Source organism: Salvelinus alpinus, chromosome 7 (genome assembly GCF_045679555.1).
Source record: "Salvelinus alpinus chromosome 7, SLU_Salpinus.1, whole genome shotgun sequence".
Classification (NCBI taxonomy): Eukaryota; Metazoa; Chordata; class Actinopteri; order Salmoniformes; family Salmonidae; genus Salvelinus; species Salvelinus alpinus.
The window spans coordinates 71,123,992-71,146,186 of NC_092092.1; the positions used below are offsets into that span (position 1 = coordinate 71,123,992).

Consider the following 22,195-nt stretch of genomic DNA (forward strand, 5'->3'; position numbering starts at 1 on the left):
TTTCATTGTTTTGATGTCTTCACTATTATTCTACAATGTATAAAAGAGTAAAAAATAAACACCCTTGGCAGAGCTAACGGGGATCCTTAATAAACCCCAGGAAGAGTAGCTGCGGCCTTGGCAGAACTAATGGGGATCCATAATACAAATCCCTCTCTCACAACTGACCATACCTCTCTCACACCTGACCATACCTCTTTTTACTCCTGACCGTCCCTCCTTTACTGTATCAATTGTCAGTTTCTCACCTACACTCAATCACCTGACAACCCCTCTCTCACTCAATCACCTGACCATCCTGCTCTCACATATAATCTCACACTTCCTGAAGATATTGGGGTTTTATTTGACCCATTTTACGAAAGTCGCAGTCTAATCTTTTCTCATTCTCCCTCTCCTCCTCATCCTTCTGTCCTCTCTATCTACTTTCATTGCCCCCTCCCCTCTCAGATGGTGATCCCAGCAGACCCAGAGGGGATGCAACAGTTCCAGTCTCAGTGTGTGTCTCAGTGTCAGTGTGTAGTAGACGTCTTTCTGCCCCTGGCCTACATCTTCCTGCCCAGCAAACAGGCCTTCCAGAGCATCTACAACAGGTCTGTGGGTCTCTTTTTCTGCTAGTTTTCTTATTTGTACAAAAAAGTATTACAATGTACAGTTGAAGTCGGAAGTTTACATACACTTAGATTGAAGTCATTAAAACTCGTTTTTCAACCACTCCACAAATATCTTGTTAACAAACAATAGTTTTGACAAGTCGGTTAGGACATCTATTTTGTGCATGACACAAGTAATTTTTCCAACAATTGTTTACAGACAGATTATTTCACTTATAACTCACTGTATCACAATTCCAGTGGGTCAGAAGTTTACATACACTAAGTTGACTGTGCCTTTAAACAGCTTGGAAAATTCCAGAAAATTATGTCATGGCTTTAGAAGCTTCTGATAGGCTAATTGACATAATTTGAGTCAATTGGAGTTGTACCTGTGGATGTATTTCAAACTCAGTGGCTCTTTGCTTGACATCATGGGAAAATCAGCCAAGACCTCAGAAAAAAGTATGGTTCATCCTTGGGAGCAATTTCCAAACGCCTTAAGGTACCACGTTCATCTGTACAAACAATAGTACGCAAGTATAAACACCATGGGACCACGCAGCCGTCATACCGCTCAGGAAGGAGACGCGTTCTGTCTCCTAGAAGTGAACATACTTTGGTGCAAAAAGTGCAAATCAATCCCAAAACAACAGCAAAAGACCTTGTGAAGATGCTGGAGGAAACCGGTACAAAAGTATCTATATCCACAGTAAAACGAGTCCTATATCGACATAACCTGAAAGGCCGCTCAGCAAGGAAGAAGCCACTTCTCCAAAACCGCCATAAAAAAGCCAGACTACGGTTTGCAACTGCACATGGGGACAAAGATCTGACTTTTTGGAGATATGTCATCTGGACTGATGAAACAAAAATAGAACTGTTTGGCCATAATGACCATCGTTATGTTTGGATGAAAAAGGTAGAGGCTTGCAAGCCGAAGAACACCATCCCAACCGTGAAGCACAGGGGTGGCAGCATCACGTTGTGGGGGTGCTTTGCTGCAGGAGGGACTGCAGCAAAGCACAAAATAGATGGCATCATGAGGGAGTTAAATGATGTGGATATATTGAAGCAACATCTCAAGACATCAGTCAGGAAGTTAAAGCTTGGTCGTAAATGGGTCTTCCAAATGGATAATGACCCCAAGCATACTTCCAAAGTTGTGGCAAAATGGCTTAAGGACAACAAAGTCAAGGTATTGGCGTGGCCATCACGAAGCCCTTACCTCAAAATTTGTTGGCAGAACTGAAAAAGTGTGTGCGAGCAAGGAGGCCTACAAGCCTGTCTCAGTTACACCAGCTCTGTCAGGAGGAATGGGCCAAAATTCACCCAACTTATTGTGGGAAGCTTGTGGAAGGCTACCCGAAACGTTTTACCCAAGTTAAACAATTTAAAGGCAATGCGTCCAAATACTAATTGAGTGTATGTAAACTTCTGACCCACTGGGAATGTGATGAAAGAAATAAAAGCTGAAAGAAATAATTCTCTCTACTATTATTCTGACATTTCACATTCTTAAAATAAAGTGAGTTTAAATGTATTTGGCTAAGGTGTATGTAAACTTCCGACTTCAACTGTATGCACTCACTACTGTAAGTCTCTCTGGAGAAGAGTGGTCTGCTAAGTGACTAACGAGTCAATGTGAACATTTTACAATCACTCATTCTCTTTTTTTGTCCTTTCCCTCTGTCCTCCTCTCTCCATCCCTGTAGGATCAATAATGACCTGTTAATGTGGGAAGCCCCTCCCCCCTCAGGTTCTAAGAGCGACCACAGCCCCCTACACCGTCTCCAAGACGATGACAACTTCCAGCTTTGCAAGTCTGCCTTCAGACTAGGTGAGACCCCCATACTGAGACTTGTAAACCACTTCAGACAGGTCAGACACTCATTCAGAATTGGGTAATCCCTGGGTAGCAACTTTGTTGACATCTTTAGTTTATATAAATCTCTGATTTAAGATGGCTTGCCAAGTAGTATGAGTTGAACAACTCTTTAGTCGGCACACCTGCAGACCATCTGAAATGTGTTGTTGCTCAGCAGTTCTATAACTGTGACATTTCTGGTCTCTCAGACTCGGAATCCGAGGAGGAAGATGCTCAGTTCTACACAGCCAGTGAATCAACCAGACGCAGGCAGTCAGAGCCCCGCCCTAACCACACCCTCAGCCTGCTCTCTCTCACCATTGTCATAGGAAAGGGCCGCCTCCAAGCAATGACGGACAGCAAGGTGAGCCATTGATGAACCAGCTACATCTTACAATGGTTAACTAGGGATATAGACTGGAGAGATTTTGGATCCTGGTTCAATTCCTGACTGGACCTTACTGCTTGAATGAGTGATATTAGAGCAAACATAAATGTAATTTGAATTCAATAGCTTGGAATTTGTATTACAAAAATGGAATGATTGAATGTATATATACTATGATGCTTCTAAAGAAGACACTTGCTTAAATACATGGTTTTCTGTTTCTCGTCTCCTGCAGGGAGAGACGGGAAGTCCGGAGGACCGGTGTCATGGTGAGCTCCTATTGGACCTGGAAGGGGGGAAGATGTTCAGTGTGGCGCAGCATCAGAATAACCCCCATCTCAGCTTCCTGTGCCTGGAGAGCAGGAGGGTGGAGCTCTACCACAAAGGTGAATGGAATGACTGTGTGATACCAGGGTTTAGGTCTGGTAGTACCTACCTAATCATGTGTGATAATCCCTGTGTTATCATGTAGATTTTAGTCATGAGCTAATCTCTTCTAAATGACTGATAGCCCTTTTCCTTTCTGGCCACTAACCCTTTTCCTACCTCTCACAGCTGTAGTGAAGGACTCCCCTGTCCCCGGGCGGTTGGAAATGCCCAGCTTCACTCCCCCAGGGCATCTAGACCTTACCATTTACCCCACAGAGGTGGGGCTGAGCAGTGTGAGTGGCAGGGAGACTGAGGTCCAGATGTTATCCACAGCCATCAAAGTCACCCTGGACCCTCAGAAGAATGTCAAGGTAACACGCATATCTTCTAATTTATTCTTTGACTGAAATATCACCTTTTGATTGTGCTTGTAGGTTAGCTGTGCTTATGATGAAGAAAGCGTAAGAAATATCATTAACTTAATTCTCTGTTTGTGTGTTTTACAGGAGTTTCTGGTTGCCCTTCGTCTCCATGGTGCCACTATGCGACATCGCATGGCACAGACCAATCACAGCTGGCACGAACAGGTATGGGGGGGATCCTAATAAATACTAAATCTGAGATGCTTCAGGCACCTAACATGATTTGACTGTGTGGGTGTGTGTTTGGTTAGTGAGTCTTGTTGATTAGTCTGTTTTTCGTCATGACAGCTGGTTGATTTTTTGGATGTCATTGATGACCCGATCCTGGGCTACACATCTCCTGTAGTTATTACCGTCCTACACACACACCTGGCTACCTGCGTCGTGGACTACAGGTACACACACACACACACACCAGATTTAGATATGTGGACAAAGGAAGATAATACATTATTAACATAAAATTATTTTTCACTTCTCCCTTCTCTCCCCTTCTTTGTCTCTTTCTGTCTTTCAGGCCCCTGTATCTTCCATTGAGGGTGTTGTTCACAGCAGAATCCTTCTCTCTGTCCAGTAACATCATAGTAGACACGGCCACCTTTCACCTCAGGTACAGTAACATCAATAAGTGCATCGACAGTGACAGTACATACGTATCCCAACCAGAATTAATGGGTTACAGGCAGCATCTGCAACGAATTAAAAGCTAGAGCTGCCGCTTTCAATGACTGAGACACTAATCCGGACGCTTATAAGAAATCCTGCCCTCAGACGAACCATCAAACAGGCATAGCGTTAATACAGGACTAAGATTGAATCCTACTACACCGGCTCTGATGCTCGCCGGATGTGGCAGTGACGCAAGCCTACCAGACAAGCTAAATTACTTTTTATGCTCGCTTCGAGGCAAGCAACACTGAAGCATTTATGAGAGCATCAGCTGTTCCGGATGACTGTGTGATCACGCTCTCCGTAGCCGATGTGAGCAAGACGTTTTAAACAGGTCAACATTCACAAGGCTGCGGGGCCAGACGGAATACCGGGACGTGTACTCAGACGTGCGTGGACCAATTGGTGTCTTCACTGATATTTTCAACCTCTCCCTGACCGAGTCTGTAATACCTACATGTTTCAAGCAGACCACCATAGTCCCTGTGTCCAAGAAAACTAAGTTAAACACCTCCTCTGCAACTGGATCCTGGACCTCCTGACGGGCCGCCCCCAGGTGGTAACGATAGGCAACAACACATCTGCGCGCGCTGATCCTCAACACGGAGTCCTCTCAGGAGTTTGTGCTTAGTCCTCTCCTGTACACCCTGTTTACCCACAACTGTGTGGCCAAGCACGATTCCAACACCATCTTTACGTTTGCTGACGACACAACAGTGGTAATCCTGATCACCGACAATGATGAGACAGCCTATAGGGAGGAGGTCAGAGACCTGGCAGTGTGGTGCCAGGACAACAACCTCTCCCTCAATTTGAGCAAGACAAAGGAGCTGATCGTGGACTACAGGAAAAGGAGGGCCGAACATGCCCCCATTCACATCAACAGGGCTGTAGTGGGGCTGGTCAAGAGTTTCAAGTTCGTGGTCCAAACACACCAAGACAGCCATGAAGACGGCATGACAACACGTGCCCCCTGAGGAGAAAAAAAACATTTGTCATGGGTCCCCAGATAAAGTTCCACAGCTACACCATCGAGAGCATCTGACAGGTTGCATCGCCTGGTATGGCAACTGCTCGGCATCTGACTGTAAGGCGTTACAGAGGGTAGTGCGTACGGCCCAGTACATCACTGGGACCAAGCACAGGACCTATATACAAGGCGGTGTCAGAGGAAGGCCAAAAAAAGACTCCAGTTACCCAAGTCATAGACTGTTCTCTTTGCTACCGCACGGCAAGCGTTACCAGAGCGTCAAGTCTAGGTCCAAAAGGCTCCTTAACAACAGCTACTCCCAAACCATAAGTCTCCTGAACAGCTAATCAAATGGCTACCAGGACTATTTACATTACACTGCTGCTAATCACTGTTTTTATTATCTATGCAAAGTCACTTTACTCCTACCTACATGTACAAATGACCTCGACTGACCTGTACCCCCGCACATTGACTCGGTACCAGTACCCCCGTATATAGCCTCATTATTTTATTGTGTTACTTTTTATTTAGTAAATATTTTCTTAACTCTATTTCTTAAACTGCATTGTTAGGTTGAGGGCTCGTAAGTAAGCATTTCACTGTACTTAGCGCATGTGACAAAAAAAAATTTGATTAGAAATGTGTAGAATTGCAGGAGGGATATGGGGACGGGGGGGTTAGGAATAACCTAATAGTTGGCTATTGAAGTTTGTGATGGTATTTCCTCCTCAGGTTTATCCTGGATGATTCTGCCTTGTTTCTCTCTGATAAGTGTGAAAGTGACGTAGTGGACCTGAGACGAGGTATGACACATAATTAACTGTACTGTGTGTGTGTGTAACAGTATAACTTTAGTACCGTCCCCTCGCCCCGACACGGGCGCGAACCAGGGACCCTCTGCACACATCAACAACTGACACCCACGAAGCGTCGTTACCCATCGCTCCACAAAAGCCGCGGCCCTTGCAGAGCAAGGGGAAACCCTACTTAAGTCTCAGAGCAAGTGACGTAACTGATTGAAACGCTACTAGCGCGTACCCGCTAACTAGCTAGCCTTTTCACATCCGTTACACTCACCCCCCTTTCAACCTCCTCCTTTTCCGCAGCAACCAGTGATCCGGGTCAACAGCATCAATGTAACAGTATAACTTTAGTACCGTCCCCTCGCCCCGACACGGGCGCGAACCAGGGACCCTCTGCACACATCAACAACTGACACCCACGAAGCGTCGTTACCCATCGCTCCACAAAAGCCGCGGCCCTTGCAGAGCAAGGGGAAACCCTACTTAAGTCTCAGAGCAAGTGACGTAACTGATTGAAACGCTACTAGCGCGTACCCGCTAACTAGCTAGCCATTTCACATCCGTTACATGTGTACATCTACATCTGAGTGTGTTTGCAGTTCTAACGCTTTCTCTCTCTCGCTCTTTCTCTCCTCAGACTATGTGTGTGTTCTGGACATTGATCTGCTGGAGCTGGCCATCACCACATGGAAAGGCAGTGATATAGGGAAACTGGTAAGTTCTTAGCCTGACAATTTTATGTCATTACACATCTGTCGGTGTGTTTGAACTTGAGAGACTGTCAGTCTCAAATCTACGGTCTCTTTAGTTCTTCTTACCTCTTCTCCTCGCCAGCGAGATGACGCTCAACGGAGAAGGGTGACATCTTACGAGTTCTAACCGAACGTTGCTAATTAGTTACTTTTATTTTGTTTATCTTCTTTGTACAAAAAGTTCATACTATCACATATCAAATGTTAATATTCACATACACATATTTAGCAGATGTTCTTGCGGGTGTAGCGAAATGCTTGTGGACATCAGATCGACAGTTAGTAACCTCGATTTCGACAGTTAGTAACCTCGATTTCGACTTCAAATACAACTTCAACTACCACAGCTGTTCCACTGTTCATACCAGACCCTATTCCTTTGTTCCATAAGCCACCAAAACAATGCAGGAGTCCTGGTGAAATTGAGGTGAAGAGAGAACCGAATGGCGCTCCCCTCCATTCTATTGGCAAATGTCCAGTCTCTCGTGAATAAGACGTATGAGCTTTTTTTCGAGAGTCTCCTATCAGAGAGTCTCCTATCAGAGAGTCTCCTATCAGAGAGTCTCCTATCAGAGAGTCTCCTATCAGAGAGTCTCCTATCAGAGAGTCTCCTATCAGAGAGTCTCCTATCAGAGAGTCTCCTATCAGAGAGTCTCCTATCAGAGAGACTTGAAAAGCTGTAATATTATGTCTTACTGAAACGTAGCTGGATGATGACGCAATGCACGTAGTACTCTGTGGATTCTCCATGCAGCGGTAGGATCGGACGGCGCCTTCGGGAAGTCGAAAGGAGTGTTTTTGTTCATGAATAACAACTTGTGTACTGCTTCCAGTGGGAAGGAAATCTCAAACTTTTGTTCACTTGATATAGAATGCCTCATGGTAAGCTGCAGAACCTTTTATCTACCAAGAGTTCTCATTCGTAATTATCACGGCTGTCTACATCATGCCCCAAGCAAACAGCACTCTGGCACTCAACAAACTGTATGGGGCCATAAACAAACAAGAAATCGCTCACCCAGAGGCAGCGTTTCTGGTGGACAGAGACTTTAATGTGGGGAGAATTAAAACCGTCCTACCTCGCTTCTACCAACGTCTCCTGTGCCACTAGGGGCGCTAAAACTCGTCATCCCTTTGGCAAATCTGACCATGACTCCATTCCAGTGATATCAGTGATGCGCTCAATACAGAAGTGATTGGATAGCATTGAGGAGTTTACAACAACAGTCACAGGCTACATCAATAAGTGCAAAGACGATGGCGTCCCCGCAGTGACTAAGAACGTATCCAAACCAAAAACGATGGATTACAGGGCCTCTCGGGTGGCGCAGTGGTCTAAGGCACTGCAGTGCTAGCTGTGCCACCAGAGATTCTGGGTTCGAGTCCAGGCTCTGTCGCAGCCGGCCGCGACCGAGAGGTCCATGGGGAACCTACCGGGGAACAGTGGGTGAACTGCCTTGTTCAGAATGACAGATTTTTACCTTGTCAGCTCGGGGATTCAATCCAGCAACCTTTCGGTTACTGGCCCAACGCTCTAACCATTAGGCTACTTGCTCGCTTCGAGGAATACAACACTGAGTCTCGCCACCGGGCGAGATGGAATACGAGGTCGCGTTGTCAAAGCATGCGCAGACCAGCTGGCAAGTGATTCATGGACATTTATTTAGATCGATTTTTATTTAATTTTTCGTTTTTTTTGTTGTCTTTTTTTATTTTTTAACCACTTTTTTTCTCGTGATATCCAATTGCGATCCAATTCCGATCTTTTCTCATCGCTGCAAGTCCCCAACAGTCTCAGGAGAGGCGAAGGTCGAGTCATGCATCCTCAGAAACATGACCAGCCAAACCGCGCTTCTTAACACCCGCCCGCTTAACTCGGAAGCCAGCTGCACCAAGGAGTCAGCCTGCAGGCGCCCGGCCCGCCTTAAGGAGTCGCTAGAGCGCGATGAGCCAAGTTAAGCCCCCCGCCTAACCCAGACGACGCTGGGCCAATTGTGCGCCCTATGGAACTCCCGGTCACGGCCGGTTGTGACACAGCCTGGGATTGAACCTGGGTCTGTAGTGACGCCTCAAGCACTGCAATGCAGTGCCTTAGACTGCTGCACCACTTGGGAGGCCCTTCACGGGCATTTTGAATCTCTCCTTGTCCCAGTCTTTAATACCAACATGTTTCAACCTGACCACCATTGTCCCTGTTCCCAAGAGCTCCAAGGTAACCTGCCTAAATGACTATCGCCCTGTAGCACTCACATCTGTAATTATGAAGTGCTTTGAAAGGCTGTTCATGACACACATCTACACTATCATCCCAGACACCCTAGACCAGGCCTGGGCAAAGGCCGGCCCGAGTAGCTGTATGTGGCCCGCGACCTAATTTCAATACGGCCCAAGGAATCATGCTCAAATCACATAAAGAATTAGCGATAGTAAAGTTTTGAAAAACGTATTTGTTATTCAAATTAAAAGCCCAATAAATACTCGCCTTTGTGCAATGATTTAACTCCCACCGCTTGTGGGACATTTATTTTGAAGGCACGTATAAATAACAACTGCACGAGGACAGACAGTGACTGACAGGCTGACACACACGTAACAGTTACAAACAGTAGCTAGCTAGAAATTGAGTTTTTCAAAGAAAAGGAAAGTAGACCATGAATTTAGGGTGTTCCAGCAAGAGTGGACATCGAAATATTTCTTTGAGCTATCAGGGAAAGCTGTGTGCAAAGAGAGCATCGCTGTCTTGAAAGACAACTTGTCCCGACACTTCCAGACGAAGCATGCAGAGGAATATGTCTTCTGAGCAGAGGGCAAGTGCATCGAAAGAGTTGCTTTCTCAGTTGCAAAAGCAGCAAGGACTTTTCACAAAACTGCATTCAGCAAACGGCGGAATTGCGAGACCTATCTATGTACTGTCCCACAAAATTGCTAAACATAGCATGCCATTCGCTGAGGGTGAATTCATTCAAGAATGTTTAATTGACTCTGCAGCAATACTTTGCCCTGACAAGAAAGAGCTGTTTGAAAGTGTTTCCCTGTCAAGGCCAACAGTGACACGGCGTGTTGAGGACATTGCAGAGAATATGGAACAGTTGAAAGACAAGGTAAAGGATTTCACCTATTTCTCCTTGGCCCTGGATGAGAGCAGTGATGCACGTGACACGGCGCAGTTGTTGATATTCTTACGAGGCATAACCCCAGACGTTGAAATTACAGAGGAGCTTGCTTCAGTGCAGTCAATGAAGAGCACAACCACAGGGAAAGATTCATTGGAGGAGGTTAATAAGTGTGTGGCAAAGCTGGGACTGAGTTTTGAAAAGTTATCCAGTGTGAACACTGATGGGTGCCCAAACTTGACAGGGGAAAAAAATTGTCCTTTTGAAAAGGATACAAGATCAAGTAGATGAGCTGAACCAGGATCAGACAATTATTTTCCTGCATTGCATTATTCATGAGCAGGTGCTCTGTAAATGTGTTCTGAAAATGAGCCATGTTGTGGATACAGTCACTGAAGTGGTAAACTTCATAAGATAATTTTTTTTAAACCACAGGCAGTTTCTCTCTTCTAACAGTGAGACCGAGTCGGGTCAATCAGATCACCCCTACCACACAAACGTGAGATGGCGAAGGTGCTTAGAAGGGTGTGGGACCTGAAGTCGGAGATTGCTGAGTTTTTGCAAATGAAAGGGGAAGAAATGTGGATTTCCCTCAACTGCAAGATAAAGAATGGTTGGCTGATTTTGCCTTCACCGTGGACATCATGGCCCTCATGAATGAACTGAATTCTAAACTACAAGGGAAGGGCCTTTATTGCACATCAGATGTATAGCCTTGTCAAAGCCTTCAAGGGAAGATTACTCCTCCTGACCTGCCAAGTAGAAGCCAACAATCTCACCCATCTTCCGACACTACTAGTCTGTTCCCTATCAGATGACCAGCGGGAGAAGTATACATCGCTGCTGCGTGCTTTGAACGGTGAGTTTTCTCGTCGTTTTGAGGATTTCAAAGTGTTGGAAAATTACATGCTGTTGGTGGCCTCTCCTTTCACCTTCAATGTGGATAACGCTCCCACTGACCTGCACCTTGAGCTTCTCGATCTTCAGTCTGATGCTTGGAGAACTATTCAAAACAATGTCACTGACGAGGTTCTATGCATCTCTTGATGAACAAAACTTTCCAAAGATTAGGAGTTATGTTCAGAAGATGTTTGGTTCAACCTATGTATGTGAACAGACATTTTCAGTGATGAAATATAAGTCAAGGCACAGATCATCTCTTACTGACTCTCACCTCTCAGCAATCCTGCGCATAGCGACATCAGAAACTATACCTTCACTGCTCTAGTCAATGCCCATCAGACTTCACTCCTCATACTGATTGAGTGATTTTAAATGTAATGTTGAGCTCTCTCTCTTGTGTTTTTGTGCATACCTGTTAACAAGAGTTCTGTCCGTGGTGATGATTGCACAGTGTACTTTTCCCTCTGTGTAGTTCATTGCATGTTTAATAATGAAAATACCTACCAAAAGGAGAACATGGATGTGGTTTATTTCTGTGCATGTTAAGAAAGTAAAATAAGTAGCATATCTGGACATGATTTACAGTAGATATATCTGTCAACAGTCATACACATGATGTATAATCCTGTAATATGATTCTGGCCCACGATGGCAAAAATATATTCTAATGTGGCCCTCCATGGAAAATAATTTCCCAGGCCTGCCCTAGACCCACTCCAATTCGCATACTGCCCCAACAGATCCCCAGATGATGCAATCTCAATTGCACTTCACACGGCCCACCTTGACAAGAGGGGAAATAACTGTGAGAATCCTGTTCATAGACTACAGCTCAGCATTCAACACTATAGTCCCCTCCAAGCTCATCACCAAGCTAGGGACCCTGGAATCCTGGAACTGAACCTCTCCCTCTGCAACTGGATCCTGGACTTCCTGATGGGCCAACCCCAGGTGGTGAGGGTAGGCAACAACACCTCTGCCACACTGACCCGCAACACGGAGGCCCCTCAGGGGTGTGTACTTAGTCCCCTTCTGTACTCCCTGTTCACCCATGACTGTGTGGCTACGTAGAACTCCAACACCATCAAGTTTGCTGACAACACAAAGGTGTTAGGCCTGATCAGCGATAGCGATGAGACAGCCAACAGGGAGGAGGTCAGAGACTTTGCAGTTTGGTGCTGGGACAAAAAATCTCCCTCGACGTCAGCAAGACCAAGGAGCTGATTGTGGACTACAGGAAAAAGAGGGGAGAACCCCATCCACATCGACAGGGCTGTTGTGGAGCAGGTCGAGAGCTTAAGTTCCTTGGCGTCCACATCACTAAGAACTTAACATGGTCCACACTCACCGAGCACAGTCGTGGAGAGGGCACGTCAGTGCCTCATCCCCCCCCTGGAGGCTGAAAAGATTTGGCATGGGCCCTCGGATTCTCAAAATGTTCTACAGCTGCACCATCAAGAGCATCTTGACTGGCTCCATCACCGCTTGGTATGGAAAATGCACCACCCTTGACTGCAAAGAGCTACAGAGGGTGGTGCGGACAGCCCAGTACATCACTTGGGCCAAGCTCCCTGCCATCCGACACAACACAAATACACATACAGTTGAAGTTAGAAGTTTACATACACTTAGGTTGGCGTCATTAAAACGAGTTTTTCAACCACTCCACAAATGTCTCGTTAACAAACTATAGTTTTGGCTAGTCGGTTAGGACATGCACAAAGTAGATGACAAGTAATTTTTCCAACAATTGTTTAGACAGATTATTTCACTTATAACTCACTGTATCACAATTCCAGTGGGTCAGAAGTTTACATACACTAAGTTGACTGTGCTTAAAAACAGCTTGGAAAATTCCAGAAAATTGTCATGGCTTTAGAAGCTTCTGATAGGCTAATTGACATAATTTGAGTCAATTGGAGGTGTACCTGTGGATGTATTTCAAGTCCTACCTTCAAACTCAGTGCCTCTTTGCTTGACATCATGGGAAAATCAAAAGAAATCAGCCAAGACCTCAGATAAAAAAATTGGTTCATCCTTTGGAGCAATTTCCAAAATCCTGAAGGTACCACGTTCATCTGTACAAACAATAGTACGCAAGTATAAACACCATGGGACCACGCAGCCATCATACTGCTCAGGAAGGAGACGCGTTCTGTCTCCTCGAGATGAACGTACTTTGGTGCAAAAAGTGCAAATCAATCCCAGAACAACAGCAAAGGACCTTGTGAAGATGCTGGAGGAAACGGGTAGCCGAAGAACACCATCCCAACCGTGAAGGATGGGTGTGGCAGCATCATGTTGTGGGGGTGCTTTGCTGCAGGACGGACTGGTGCACTAAACAAAATAGATGGCATCATGAGGGAGGAAAATTATGTGGATATATTGAAGCAACATCTCAAGACATCAGTCAGGAAGTTAAAGCTTGGTCGCAAATGAGTCTTCCAAATGGACAATGACCCCAAGCATACTTCCAAAGTTGTGGCAAAATTGCTTAAGGACAAAAAAGTCAAGGTAATGGCTTGGCCAAAACAAAGCCCTGACCTCAATCGTATAGAACATTTGTTGGCAGAACTGAAAATGCGTGTGCGAGCAAGGAGACCTACAAACCTGACTCCGTTACACCAGCACTGTCAGGAGGAATGGGCCAAAATTCACCCAACTTATTGTGGGAAGCTTGTGGAAGGCTACCAGGAACGTTTGACCCAAGTTAAACAATTTAAAGGCAATGCTACCAAATACTAATTGAGTGTATGTAAACTTTTTACCCACTGGGAACGTGATGAAAGAAATAAAAGCTGAAATAAATCATTCTCTCTACTATTATTCTGACATTCCACATTCTTAAAATAAAGTGGTGATCCTAACTGACCTAAGACAGGGAATTTCTACTAGGATTACATGTGAGGAATTGTGAAAAACTGAGTTTAAATGTATTTGGCTAAGGTGTATGTAAACTTCCGACTTCTACTATACATACATATTACACACAAACACACACTTTTACACTCATCATTTGCTGGTGCTGCTCTGTTCTTAACTTACTCTTATTATTATCTATCCTGATGCCTAGTCACTTTACCCTGCCTTCATGTACATATCTACCTCAAATACCTTATTATTATCTATCCTGATGCCTAGTCACTTTACCCTGCCTTCATGTACATATCTACCTCAAATACCTTATTATCTATCCTGATGCCTAGTCACTTTACCCTGCCTCCATGTACATATCTACCTCAAATACCTTATTATCTATCCTGATGCCTAGTCACTTTATCCTGCCTCCATGTACATAACAATAAGGTATTTGATGTAGATATGTATCCTGATTCCTAGTCACTTTACCCTGCCTTCATGTACATATCTACCTTAAATACCTAGTACCTCTGCACATTGATCTGGTACTCCCTGTATATAGCTCCACATTGATCTGGTACTCGTACTCCCTGTATATACACTACCGTTCAAAAGTTAGGGGTCGCTAAGAAATGTCCTTGTTTTTGAAAGAAAAGCTTATTTTTTTGTCCATTTAAAATAACATAAAATTGATCCGAAAATACAGTGTAGACATTGTTAATGTTGTAAATGACTATTGTAGCTGGAAACGGTTCATTTTTAATGGAATATCTACATAGGCGTACAGAGGCCCATTATCAGCAATTATCACTTCTGTGTTCCAATGGCACGTTGTGTTAGCTAATCCAAGTTTATCATTTTTAAAAGGTTAATTGATCATTACAAAACCATTTTGAAATTGTTAGCACAGCTGAAAACTGTTGTCCTGATTTAAAGAAGCAATAAAACGGGCCTTCTTTAGACTAGTTGAGTATCTGGAGAATCAGCATTTGTGTGTTCAATTACAGGCTCAAAATGGCCAGAAATAAAGAACTTTCTTCTGAAACTCGTCAGTCTATTCTTGTTCTGAGAAATGAAGTCTATTCCATGTGAGAAATTGCCAAGAAACTGAAGATCTCGTACAACGCTGTGTACTACTCCCTTCACAGAACAGCGCAAACTGGCTCTAACCAGAGGACAAGTACATTAGTGTCTAGTTTGAGAAAGACGCCTCACAAGTCCTCAACTGGCAGCTTCATTAAATAGTACCCGCAAAACACCCGTCTCAATGTCAACAGTGAAGAGGCGATTCCGTGATGCTGGCCTTCTAGGCAGAGTTGCAAAGAAAAAGCCATATCTCCGACTGGCCAATAAAATATTAAGATGGCCAAAGAACAGACACTGAACAGAGGAACTCTGCCTAGAAGGCCAGCATCCCAGAGTCGTTTCCAGCTACAATAGTCATTTACAACATTAACAATGTCTACACTTTGTTTCTGATCAATTTTATGTTCTTTTAATGGACTAAAAATGTGTTTCTCTTTCAAAAACAAGGACATTTAGAAGTAACCCCAAACTTTTGAATGGAAGTGTAGCTCCACATTGATCTGTTACTGGTACTCCCTGTATATAGCTCCACATTGATCTGTTACTGGTACTCCCTGTATATAGCTCCACATTGATCTGGTACTGGTACTCCCTGTGTATAGCTCAGCATATACTTGTATAGCTGCACATTGATCTTCCTCTGTACTTCCTATATATAGCTCCACATTGATCTGGTACTTCCTGTATATAGCTCCACATTGATATGGTACTCCCTGTATATAGCTGCACATTGGTCTGGTACTGGTACTTCCTGTATATAGCTGCACATTGGTCTGGTACTTCCTGTATATAGCTCCACATTGATCTGGCACTCCCTGTATATAGCTCCACAATAGCTCCACATTGATCTGGTACTTCCTGTATATAGCTCCACATTGATCTGGCACTCCCTGTATATAGCTCCACAATAGCTCCACATTGATCTGGTACTTCTGGTATATAGCTCCATATATGTGCATTTTATTTTATTCCTCATGTTACTATTTTGTTTGTATCATTATTATTGAACTGCATCATTAGAAAGGGCCCGTAAGCAGTGGTGTAAAGTACTTAAGTAATACTTTAAAGTACTACTTAAGTAGTTTTTTGGGGTATCTGTACTTTCATTTACTATTTATATTTTTGACTACTTTTACTTCACTACATTGCTAAATAAAGTAATGTACTTTTTACTCCATAAATTTTCCCTGACACCCAAAGTACTCGTTACATTTTGAATGCTTAGCAGGACAGGGAAATGGTGCAATACACATACTTATTACTGCTTCTGGAGGACTCACTAAACACAAATGCTTTGTTTGTAAATGATGTCTGCGTGCTGTAGTGTGCCGTCTGGTTTGCTTAATATAAGCAATTTGAAATTATTAATACTTTTACTTTTGATACTTAAGTATATTTAAAACAAAATTATTTTACTTTTACTCAAGTAGTATTTTACTGGGGGACTTTCACTTTTACTTGAGTCATTTTCTTTTAAGGTATCTTTACTCAATTATGACAATTGGGTACTTTTTCTACCACTGCATGTAAGAAAGTATTTCACGGTAAAGTGTACACCAGTTGTTTTTGGCACATGTGACAATGTTATTTGATTTCTATTCCAATCCCCTCACCTCCTCTCGGTCTCTTCCCCTAGTCCCAACCTCTGTTTGAGCTGCGTTGCTCCAACAACGTGGTCCACCTCCACACTTGTGCTGACTCCTGTGCTGCCCTGGTCAACATGCTGCAGTACCTGGTGTCCCAGGGAGACCTGCACCCGCCCCCCCGACACACATCACCCACTGAGATCGCTGGACAGAAGCTACCGGTAAGACAGACAGGCCAGTAGACCAATAGACTAGTAAACTAGTATAATATTACCTTCTTTAAGGTCTGGAACAGATGTTGTATGTTTGTTCAGATAAACGTTGTGTGAGAACAACTGAAGAAAATGAAACTGTGGAGCGACTGGAAAGGAGCCTATCTGAACCTCAACTATCTGTTGTCTGTCTATGTGACTTGTTTTAGTTGTCAGAAAGTCCCGCCTCCTTGCCACCCTGCCCTCCAGCTGAGACTGCTGAGATCAACCAGTATGATCTCCTTGATGCTTTGATTGACACAGAGAGGAGCCACCCAGATGAGGATATGGACTCAGGTAAAACGGGGGTATTAAATGATAGTGTAGTTCAATATCTCCAATTATAAATCCCTTCTGTACATTTGATAGATGAAATGGATGCCATTAGCTATTCCTGTGTGTATTTCCCATTTCTAATGCATATTACTTTTCACTGTAAAAATGGAGTCTTCTAAATGAACATTTCTATGTCTAGGATCTCCCACTGTCCCGCGGGGCTCACCTGTCTCAGTCTACCTGTTTCCTGGGGAGGCCCCTAAGCTCCGCCCACCAGTTGTCATTGAGGGGGAGGAGTCAAAGCTTGACAGACTGGTGGCGACAGCCACTGAGGTGCAAGTGGATATGATGTCAGAGGAGGGCTCTGATGGTTCAGAGGACAACGAGGACTTCTGTATCCTAGAGGCTCCTGGGATGGGTATACCTGTGAGTCTGTTTCTTTATTTCATTATGTCTCTATGCTCTCTCTCTATACACTCTCTCTATACTCTCTCAACTCTCTCTCTCTATACTCTCTCTCTCAACTCTCTCTATACACACTCTCTCTATACACTCTCTCAACTCTCTATACTCTCTACTCTCTCTATTCTCACTCTGTACTCTTTCTTTATACTCTCTCTCTCTATACTCTCCCTCTATACTCTCACTCTATATATGTGTATATATAAATATGTATGTATACGTGTGTGTGTGTGTATATATACATACATACAGTTGAAGTCGGAAGTTTACATACATTTAGGTTGGAGTCATTAAAACTAGTGTTTCAACCACTCCACACATTTCTTGTTAACAAACTATAGTTTTGGCAAGTCGGTTAGGATATCTACTTTGTGCATGACACAAGTAATGTTTCCAACAATTGTTTAGACAGATTATTTCCCTTATAATTCACTGTATCACAATTCCAGTGGGTCAGAAGTTTACATACACTAAGTTGACTGTTCCTTTAAACAGCTTGGAAAATTCCAGAAAATTGTCATGGCTTTAGAAGCTTCTGATAGGCTAATTGACATCATTTGAGTCAATTGGAGGTGTACCTGTGGATGTATTTCGAGGCCTACCTTCAATCTCAGTGCCTCTTTGCTTGACATCATGGGAAAATCAAAAGAAATCAGCCAAGACCTCACAAAAAAAAAATGTAGACCACCACAAATCTGGTTCATCCTTGGAAGCAATTTCCAAATGCCTGAGCGTACCAGGTTCATCTGTACAAACAATAGTACGCAAGTATAAACACCGCAGCCGTCATACCGCTCAGGAAGGAGACGCGTTATGTCTCCTAGAAATGAATGCACTTTGGTGCGAAAAGTGCAAATCAATCCCAGAACAACAGCAAAGGACCTTCTGAAAATGCTGGAGGAAACCGGTACAAAAGTATCTATGTCCACAGTACAGCATCGACATAACCTGAAAGGCCGCTCAGCAAGGAAGAAGCCACTGCTCCAAAACATCCCAAAAAAGCCAGACTACGGTTTGCAACTGCACATGGGGACAAAGATCGTACTTTTTGGAGAAATGTCCTTTGGTCTGATGAAACAAAAATAGAACTGTTTGGCCATAATGACCATCGTTATGTTTGGAGGAAAAAGGGGGACGCTTGCAAGCCGAAGAACTCCATCCCAACCGTGAAGGACAGGGGTGGCAGCATCATGTTGTGGAGGTGCTTTGCTGCAGGAGGGACTGGTGCACTTCACAAAATAGATGGCATCATGAGGCAGGAAAATTATGTGGATATATTGAAGCAACATCTCAAGACATCAGTCAGGAAGTTAAAGCTTGGTCGCAAATGAGTCTTCCAAATGGACAATGACCCCAAGCATACTTCCAAAGTTGTGGCAAAATGGCTTAAGGACAACAGTCAAGGTATTGGAGTGGCCATCACAAAGCCCTGACCTCAATCCTATAGAAAATTTGTTGGCAGAACTGAAAAAGCGTGTGCGAGCAAGGAGGCCTACAAACCTGACTCAGGAGGAATGGGCCAAAATTCACCCAACTTATTGTGGGAAGCTTGTGGAAGGCTACCCGAAACGTTTGACCCAAGTTAAACAATTTAAAGGCAATGCTACCAAATACTAATTGAGTGTATGTAATGTCGTGTCTTTGGCATCATTAATTTGAGGACTGTTATTTTATCAAATCAATTCTCTGTAATTATTATTACGTGATTAAACTAATCATGTAAATGTAATTAACTAAGAAGTTGGGGCACCAAGGAAAATCTTCAGATTAAAGTTATTTTCCTAAAATAACTCTTCAGATATTTTAATATCTGATCAATTAGTCTTCTAATTAATTATTCTTTACCTCACGTTAGTCTCATTCCAAACGTCGTAAATTGATGGTTATCTACACGAACCCAGCCTTTACTATGAATCATCCATACACCAATTGTCTTAATCATTTATTTACTAGCTAACTAAATAATCACAGAAATGCATAAACAAACAAACAGTAGATATGGTTACAAAGAAATGATAGGGGAGGTTCCCTAGTGGGCTAAGCCGATATGACGGCTTGGTGGACAAAGGGAAGTGGGTGTGGACTGAGAAGGGTGCGAAAGACAAAAATGCAGTCACTACACAGTTGATAATGATATTATTTGAAATTCTAATCCTTTGCACATGAACGCTCACTCATTCGGGAATAATTGCAATCAATATATATTTACGCTCAGTGTGTCGTCGTTTTCTCTGTTGGAATCGTCCGTCTTTCTGTTGGAAAGTTCATCCGCGCATCTCTCTCTCTGCTTTCCTGAAGTCTTTCGTGGTTAGAATGGATACCTCAGAGTACCATTCAGAAATGTTCTTATAGGATAGATGTTTCGGCGGTTGTCGGTCTTCGCATCTCAGGTTCACATAATTTCTAGCTGCAGACTAGTAATTTGTATCGAAGATTTGCTCTTATTCTGTCGGGATCGATAGTCTCAGAGTTTAACCATTTCCACCCATGTAGCCAATGCTCCACGTGATATGGTTAGGAATTCCACAACCATTACAACCTTAGCTTATACTGAGGTTTTTGTGGTCTCTACTCAAACCTTCGCCCCCTCGGTGACCGATGTACGCATGGTCTAAAGAGGATTTCTTCAGGTGGGGCTTTTATTCCTAACGGTAGAAAAGGGCTGTCCCATGAGCCAGATCATGTCGGTGCTCATGGAGGCGGGCCAATGACTTAGTTAAACTTGAAAGGGAATACAATTCTCTCACATTAACTGTTTTTAAAATCACATTACATAATTTCACAAATAGTTTCATCTTTACTCATTCATTTTATACAATAATTAGACGCAAACCTCATAACGGAGGCTCCTGTATAAACAGAGTTATGGTAATGTGGCTGTATTGTCTTTCATTTTCCACCGACCGTTTACACATTCTCCAAAACATGGATATTGTTCAGTTCTCAAGTTCTGTGATGTAGAAGAAGTTCCTTTGTTCCCTCTGTCTCTTTCTGCATGGCCAGGAGGAGAGTCTCCTCCAGGAATTTACGACTTGAGATAACAGAACCTGGGTGTTGGAGGGAGAGAGGGGGAAGCCACTCGCTATACCCAAAGAGGAGCACACCATGACAGTAAACTTCTGACCCACTAGGAATGTGATGAAAGAAATAAAAGCTGAAATAAATAATTCTCTCTACTATTATTCTGACATTTCACATTCTTAAAATAAAGTGGTGATCCTAACTGACCTAAGACAGGGAATTTTTACTAGGATTAAATGTCAGGAATTGTGAAAAACTGAGTTTAAATGTATTTGGCTATGGTGTATGTAAACTTCCGACTTCAACTGTGTATGTATATATATATATACACACACACACACACACACACACACACACACACACACTGTTGAAGTCGGAAGCTATATATACAGTGGGCTCCAAAATTTCTGGCACCCCTGACTGGCAATGCACAAATAATGCTTAAACAATATAATTATAGAGAAACTCAAAATACCAACATGTGAGAAATACGATACTTTATTAATGTTTCAATGGAACCAACCAAAATATATATATATTCTTTTTTTTATATTTTTTTATCCCATTTTCTCCCCAATTTTCGTGGTATCCAATCGCTAGTAATTACTATCTTGTCTCATCGCTACAACTCCCGTACGGGCTCGGGAGAGACGAAGGTCGAAAGCCATGCGTCCTCCGAAGCACAACCCAACCAAGCCGCACTGCTTCTTAACACAGTGCGCCTCCAACCCGGAAGCCAGCCGCACCAATGTGTCGGAGGAAACACCGTGTACCTGGCCCCCTTGGTTAGCGCGCACTGCGCCCGGCCCGCCACAGGAGTCGCTGGAGCGCGATGAGACAAGGGTATCCCTACCGGACAAACCCTCCCTAACCCGGACGACGCTATGCCAATTGTGCGTCGCCCCACGGACCTCCCGGTCGCGGCCGGCTGCGACAGAGGCTGGGCGCGAACCCAGAGACTCTGGTGGCACAGCTAGCACTGCGATGCAGTGCCCTAGACCACTGCGCCACCCGGGAGGCCACTCAAAAATAATTTATTGATTTAATTAAAAATCAATGTCCTCCAAATCAAGGTTTCACAATTAATGGCACCCTTAAAGATTATTGTAAATAACATCTACCAAAATTAAACCACAAATTAAATTCCACTTATTTAAGTTTATCTAAGTCTTAAGGAACTATATTGAGCCATTACATTACTTCCTGTTTCACTAGGGTATAAAAATGAGGTAACACACATGCAATATCCCACTGTCATCCAACACCATGAAGAAAACAAAAGAACTGGCAGTTCAAAAGAGACAGATGGTCATAGACCTTCATAAATCTGGTAATGGCTACAAGAAGATCCACAAACGATTGAATATACCACTGAGCACTGTCAGGGCAATTATTAAATGCAAAAGATATGGAACAGTTGAAAACCTCATGGGTAGAGGACGCAAATGCATTTTGCCCCCCAGGATAGGGAGGAGGATGGTGAGAGAAGCAACAAAATCCCCAAGAATCACTATAAAAGAATTGCAGGCCTTGGTGGCGTCTTGGGGTCACCAGGTTTCAAAAAGCACCATTAGACGCCACAACCACAGGCTCTTTGGAAGGGTTGCCAGAAGAAAGCCCTTTCTGACCACAAGACAGACGCAAGCGCTTGGAGTTTGCCAAGCGTCATTTCAATTATGACTGGAAGAAGGTGCTCTGGACAGATGAGACCAAAATTGAACGATTTGGTCAGATACAGCATCGGCATGTTTGGCGTCGAAACAGAGATGCATACAAGGAGAGGTACCTCATACCCACGGTGA

The 22,195-nt window shown here is 43.6% G+C and overlaps 1 protein-coding gene across 1 annotated transcript in view; it reads left to right on the forward strand.

The window, feature by feature from the left end:
- LOC139581582 (autophagy-related protein 2 homolog A-like) overlaps window positions 1-22,195 on the forward strand; it is a 48,312-nt gene that overhangs the window by 12,833 nt on the left and 13,284 nt on the right. The window contains exons 17-29 of the mRNA XM_071411507.1: window positions 451-593; window positions 2,309-2,433; window positions 2,670-2,824; window positions 3,084-3,234; window positions 3,404-3,588; window positions 3,724-3,804; window positions 3,928-4,034; window positions 4,157-4,249; window positions 6,014-6,084; window positions 6,722-6,798; window positions 16,434-16,604; window positions 16,805-16,931; window positions 17,110-17,336. Of these exons, the coding sequence (XP_071267608.1) occupies window positions 451-593; window positions 2,309-2,433; window positions 2,670-2,824; window positions 3,084-3,234; window positions 3,404-3,588; window positions 3,724-3,804; window positions 3,928-4,034; window positions 4,157-4,249; window positions 6,014-6,084; window positions 6,722-6,798; window positions 16,434-16,604; window positions 16,805-16,931; window positions 17,110-17,336 (1,713 nt within the window). The remainder of the gene's footprint in view (window positions 1-450; window positions 594-2,308; window positions 2,434-2,669; window positions 2,825-3,083; window positions 3,235-3,403; window positions 3,589-3,723; window positions 3,805-3,927; window positions 4,035-4,156; window positions 4,250-6,013; window positions 6,085-6,721; window positions 6,799-16,433; window positions 16,605-16,804; window positions 16,932-17,109; window positions 17,337-22,195) is intronic.